Here is a 7,077-nt window from a genome sequence, read left to right as displayed (position 1 = left end):
TGCAATGCTTAGGTAGAATCCCATACCCCTACCTAGACTAAGCTAGACCTCTTAGGTTATCCTAGTTAGAGTTCAATTCTTTAATTCATTTTACCTTTTGGGGACATCTTGCTCTAACCGACATAGACCACATGAGCTAGTGTGGAATCCGGTGTCATAAAACCCAACAGCGAAAGAAGGCGGTCTACTTGCCAAAGGTAGTATCAAAACATAAAACATAGCAACTACGTGGATCCACTAGCTAGTATTCCTATGGGGAAAACATAGTTCAAGAAGTAGGAGATATAGTTGGGACCCTTTTTATGCTCCATGCGTTGTAGTCTCCAATCTCAAGAGTACTTTAGTGCTCCTACCTTTCCTATGTGGGAAGGGACACTCCTCAATCTAGTTCACTCGGTGCTAAGCTAGAGTCCCTTTTTGAAATGTCTTTAAGCCTTTAATTATCAATCATAGCTTAGTTTAGGTCATAGGGTCTACCCCTTGTATAATCATCATCATCAATAGTTCAATAAGAATAATATGAGTATAAGTCATTTCATCACAATTCATATAAGTGAGGTTAACACATTAGCATTTCATAGCATAACAATGCATATTGATAGTCATCCCCATCCTTATATCACATACACCTTAACCAACCTCACAACATAATCAAGACATTTCAATTCAACATCACACCATCCAATCAATCCTAATACAAGGCATACTCCAATATAACATCATGACCTAACCACAACTAATCACAATTGGAAGTAAAGATAGAGATTCTAAGACTTACCAAGTCTTCCTCGTAGTTCATCATTTAGGCCTTACCATAAAACCTCAATTCAATCCAATTTAGATATTCAACATCATAATTCAATATTCAACATGATAACAAGACTATAATAAACACTATAGCGCAATTCAATACTAGATCGTAGCTTAAAATAAGATGCCTAGGTTAATTCACCTTCTAACCTAGATCATCTTCTCAAGACTAGCATGAAAGACTACAATTTACTCCAATTTGTTAATGATCATTGTAACGACATCATCTAATAGCGATTTAAACCATAATCAAGACAATTGAATCAATCACAACCCAATTTACATCAAGATCAAACGTAGGGTTAAAGGTTAAGGATCATGCTCTTCAATTTAGGTCAAACCATCACCAATTACCATAATCAAGTTAAAATACATGTTAATCTATCCATTATACCCTAAAGAAAATATAAACAACTCAGTTCATAACATCAAATTCGTAATTGAGTGAAACTCGCTCGAAAACCCAACTTTTGAAATCCATTTTGAAGGAACCCTTTGAGGAAAGAGTCTCAAAGGTGAATTACATCACATACCTCAACGTTTGATGAAGATTTGATGGTGAAATTGTCCCTTTAGAGCCCCCAAAACCTCCCCCTATCATGTTTTCAATGGTGTCTTCAAATAGAGAGAAAAAAAAGAGAAGAAAGAGAGTTTATTTTGTGAGTTGTGTTTAGATTAATGAGGGTTGGGGTCTTTATATGGGGGTTAAATTAGTTAATTAACCTTCCTTTAATTCCTAAATAACCCCTAAACCCCTTAATTATTTTAATGAACTTAATTTAAAACGTGCAGGAACCCCGATCGACGGTCCGTCTGTGTGTCGACAGGCACTGTGCCTTCCGTGCTGCACAACCGTCGTTTCGGTCAGAGACTGTGCATTTGAGGGCTTCCAACATTTTGGCTAAGTGTGGGACGACGATTGACATCCACGCCCCGTCGTTCCACACACGGACCGTTGTTGCCCTCTCGTGGTTGCACACTGCCTAGGCACTGTTGACAGCAACGTGCAAAGGTTTTCCTCAAGGGCCCTTGAGGAGTCGTACCCGCAAGGGTTCTCCCTTTTTTGTATTTTATAGATTTCGAAAGATAATCTTTCTCATTCAACTAATCACACTAAAATGGGTCAACTGATTGCAAAGACTTCCTAAAACAATGCATTTTCATATAGCACAGAATGATCTAAGTGATCAAGTAAGAGAACGATACATGTCCTTTAGATGGACTCAACTCTTGTTTCGAGTCTCACGAAATCAAATACATGTGATGCAAATAATTAAAGCGTAATAAAATATGGTAATGTCACGCGGAGAGGCTAAAATGAATAAACAGTTATTATTATTAATAGAAATAGTTAGATGGCAAAGAGAATGTCATGTTTGGATACAATGATGAGTATTTGGTGTTAAAGCTTGGAGTAAGTGTTTGGAGGATTAGAGCCTAGATAAAACATTCCTGTTGGAAGATGTTGTGGTGGTAGCAAAGCCAAATTTACTCCTATCTCAGCTGCATCTTGTGGAGTGTACTTGCCTTTACCACCAGTCATTGAAGTCTGTGTAAATCCAGGACAATAACAATTCACACTTATACCCTTTCCTTTATACTTTCTAGCCAACACTTTAGAGTATGCATTTAATGCAAGCTTTGATACTGCATAATCAGTCCATAATTCTGGCCAACCATTGCTTTTCCATGTCCCATTTTTAACATGTTGTAAAAATAACTTCACTAATCCATCAATCTGTTTTTCAGATAAGTTTTCTTCATCCAATAGCATACTTTTTAGTTCTTCATTTCTCAGCTTCTACAATATATATAGAGATATCAAGTTAAGATAATAATAATAATAATAATAATAATAATAAGAAGAAGAAGAAGAAGAAGAAGGGAGATCAAAGTCTTACACTTAGAAGTCCAAGTCTGGAGCTAATATTAAGAATTCGAGTGACAGTGGAAGAAGAACGAAAGGTGGGGTAGAGTTGTTGAATAAGTCGTTTGGGACCATAAAAATTTGTGCATATTACTGTCTCTGCATGCTCCACTGAGTTCTCCTCGATATCCTTGAATGATACAGCTGCATTATTTACCTGACAACCAACCAACTCACATTTACTTACAACACTCATAATTTATAATTAATGGACATTTTAATTTTTGAATTTTGAACAAATAAATATTTAAATTTGTATAAAATAGAGCTAATAAACACATTTGTCATATAAAGCAGCTTATATGACAATTTCGTTTCATACGTAATGTTTTATATATGTATATTATATCTATATCTACTTATTTAATTTTATATAAAGTTAAATGTCACACTTAATGTTAGAGATCGTAATCGGTCCGTTGAAGCAAATTATGAAGGATCATGCCTATGTATATATATTATGACTTAGAAATCTCACTCAAACTTATAATTCTTCTCCTTTTATATCAATTATCCATTAAACCTTCAAATTATCAACTTTTTATCTGTTTTTATTTTTATATCATTTATGATGTTCTTCGACCTTTTATTTAATCCACCTATATTATGGACTTACCTTGTCAATATCAATATTTCAAGATTAACAATCGATACTCAGGTATTTATTCACAATTGAAAAAGAAAGAGAATAACCCTTTTCCTCATATAATAAATACATGTTACATAGAATTTTTTTAAAAAAAATAATCAAATAGAGGTATTTTCATAACAAATTCCTTATTGATTGTTTGTTTGTTATACTTCAAAATGAATTTTAAATTATTGTTTATATTGACAATGAGACCTCTAAAATCTATATAATTAACGTTTGGAAATGAAAGAGAGAAAGGAGAGTACTACATATTTCTAAATCGATACAACTAACATTAACGAACTTAATTTATACGAAAAAAATCAAAATTAAAATTACTTTAAACTAAGCAAATTAGATTAATTATACTTTTTATTACATTTTGTTATAAGAAAAGTGTCTCCATCATTATCTCAAGAGACTATAAATATTTTCAAGCATTAACAATTTAAATTTTTAGTAACGTGGCAAATTAACCCCTCTATCTAAGTGTAGTGTTGCTAACTAGGATTCCTTTCCCTAAAAGAAACTGGAGCTACAAAGTTACCCAAAATACCATAATTCGCCACTAAAGGTTTTCATTCATTCTGAGCGGTGACTTAAGGCTTACAATAACCACTTATTTTTAGTGGCTACTAAAAATTGCCTCCAAAAATTATTTTTTCTAAGAAAAAAATATTTATAGATTTTCAGTTGCAACGTAATTTTGTAAAATCAATATAGATGTACTAAAATATCTAAAATATTATTATGTATAGCACCAAAATTATTTCTCAACTCAAATCTTTTACAATACAATGAATTGTTCTATATTTTATGCATTTACATGCTGCAAAATCTGCTTTCTCTGTTTTGACATTATTTTACTAGCTACACAAAATTTGATCTTTAAATATTATTAAGTTCTAAAAATTTTATTTAGATTAATTTTTCGGATCTTCAATTAATTCTTTTTTTAAAAAAATACGTATTCAAACACAATTTTTAAAAATTCATTTCTTTCAAATTTTAATTTCCTAATCTATGACCAACCATGAGCCCTAACTTTCCAATTTTCTTTTTATCATATATAGACATGTATAGTACTCCATTTTTTATTAACAAAGGAAAAATTAATGAGAACAATGATATTTATATTTTTAACTACTTAATTAATTAATGATACAGAACTTTGTCAGGTAAGGGTTTTAACTCCAATCTAAAGTGAGATTTTTTTAAGAGATAAAAAGTTTTGAAATATATTAAAATTTAAATTGAAATTATTATAATAATATTAAACTTTGAAAATGATCTTTTAGCTTTTGCACTATTTAATAGTGTGTTTTAAAGATATATATGTGTTCATGAAAAATATTGCATTATTGTAATATGTCAATGTGAGCATCTTTAATATATACTATTAAATAGTGCATTAAATAGTGCAGGAGTAAAAAATTTTCCATATCGTAAAAACAATTTCAGCTAAAATTGAAATATTCTTTTTAAATGTAAATCTAAACCAAATATATATATATATATATATATATATATATATATATAAAAAGGATGATTGAGGAAGGAAGCTGACTGACCAATATATCTAATGCAGTGAAATTGTTGGTGAACCATGAAGTAAATAGTTGAATGGATGAAATATCAGAAACATCAAGGTGATGATAATAGAGATGCAACCCTAATTGCTTTAGGGATTCAAGTGCTTCCATTCCTCTTGCATTATCTCTAGCTGTTAATATCACTGTTAATCCCAACTCAGCCATTCTTTTCACTAACGCAAAACCAATGCCTTTGTTTCCACCTGTCACTATTGCCACTGTCTCTTTCGACCACCATCTACATTTTACAAAATTGAACCACATCTTAATTAAAAATTGAAAATATATATAATTAGAGTATTCTTACAATAAATTTACCTGGAGGTTTTCGGAAGGGAAGAAAATACTTGTGATTCATGTCTTGATGCCATTAAATTAGGAGGAGAGAGTAGCTAATTCTATATATACTATTATCATTTATGTGTGTACATATACATACATATACATATGAAAAGATTCTGACGCAACGTGGAATGAGTAAATAAATGCACGAGGATAATAAAGTAATATTTAAGCCTTAAAAGTCGCACTATAGCATGGTCCAAATTCCTAGTTGTTAAGACAATTAAACAGAGGTCAGAGCAACACTAAATGGCCAAATATTTTTTTTTAATTAAAAGATATTTAAAATTATAAAAATAAAGGTATTTAATAAAAAATAATATAGTATAAAATATATTATTTTATTATTCTTCGTCAAAAAAAAAATAAATCAGCAAATAGCCTCTACACTGCATGTGCTTACACACTTGTCAATCTCATTTTTTACGCTTTTCAATTGTTTTCTTCTCATTGTCCGTATTATCATCATCAACTTCAGTTTGACTATTCAAATCAAAATGTATATATATATATATATACATACATATATATATATATATATTAGTAATATTTTTTGTTTAACATGTGTTGTTGTATGTGTCTTATATATTTTCTTATTAAAGGTATATGTGCTAGCACACGAATCTAATATCTCAATATTTTTTATTTAATTTATATAATATAGATCGAATTTAAAAAGTTAATAAAATTTAATATGATTTTTTTAGATATTTGTTTAAGTAATATAACTCTTAGTTGCCCAACATATCCCTACAATCCGAAGGAACTTAAGTTAATGGCCAGAGAATTATTCACCAAGTTATCTTGAAGTATTATTGATGAAATAATTTTATTTTTTTTAAATAAAAGTATGTGTATAATAAATAGTCCCATTATGTGTAAAATGAATACACACAAATATTATTAACATTGAAAATTTTAAGCGGTATTGATATATGTTTGTATGACGGTAAAAACAAATTGGTATGGGCTTCCTAAAACACACACGCTATGATAAAAAATATTTTTAATAATAATTAATTAACAAGACTAACTTAAATTTTATAAAATATATAATTTTAGTGATGATAAATTTTTTTATAAATATCATTAAAGTCTACAATAACATTGAATTTAATAATAATTAACTAATATCAATTAAAAAAACTTTAAATTTTTTAATAGGAGCTTCATAAAAATAATTAATTTAGATAATAACCAATAGAAAGTGCATGCTAAATGTAACCTAAAAGTATACTCATTGAGAATATGATTAGATGAAAGAAATTGTTAAGAAGAGCTGTTGGCCTCACAGTAGGCACATTCCCACATGAGATGACGTCATAGCCTTTTAGGTGCATTTTAAGGTCCTTAAAGTTGGATTTATTTACAAAAATGTATGAGAATAAATCATGAAATAATTTGAAAAGTCATGAAAAGTTTTATTACACGTCATGTCATATTTGTATGGGTTATTGTTTAATTGACAAATACATATGAATGAGACTCGTTTGTCAAGCTAATAAAGGGACGTTTTTAAGTCTTCTTATCATTTTTTTTTTAATTTTATGTCCCTTATTCAGTAGATTGTGTTTAATTTTTTTTTTTAAATATGTTATTTTTAAGATTATTTTAATCATATCTTTTAAGAATTTAATTAGTTTATGCTTTTCTTATTTTATGTACTAAATTTTTATTTTGAATTTTACGATTGTTATATAATTTTTTAGTTTAGTATTTTCCTATTTTATGTTATTTATAATAATTATTTATTTGAAATTTATTTCTTAGTTTAT

The 7,077-nt window shown here is 29.2% G+C and overlaps 1 protein-coding gene across 1 annotated transcript; it reads right to left on the bottom strand.

Annotated features, from left to right (window-relative positions):
- Window positions 1-2,123: 2,123 nt before the first annotated feature.
- Window positions 2,124-5,394, bottom strand: LOC107013752 ((+)-neomenthol dehydrogenase). Its single transcript, XM_015213631.2, has 4 exons — window positions 5,279-5,394; window positions 4,940-5,198; window positions 2,712-2,894; window positions 2,124-2,611 (listed from the first exon to the last, which is right to left on the bottom strand). The coding sequence occupies exons 1-4, from the start codon at window positions 5,329-5,331 to the stop codon at window positions 2,213-2,215; spliced, it is 894 nt and encodes a 297-aa protein (XP_015069117.1). The 5' UTR covers window positions 5,332-5,394; the 3' UTR covers window positions 2,124-2,212.
- Window positions 5,395-7,077: the final 1,683 nt, after the last annotated feature.

This window comes from Solanum pennellii, chromosome 3, assembly GCF_001406875.1.
Source record: "Solanum pennellii chromosome 3, SPENNV200".
Taxonomy (NCBI): domain Eukaryota; kingdom Viridiplantae; phylum Streptophyta; class Magnoliopsida; order Solanales; family Solanaceae; genus Solanum; species Solanum pennellii.
This window is presented reverse-complemented; position numbering and strand designations above follow the sequence as displayed.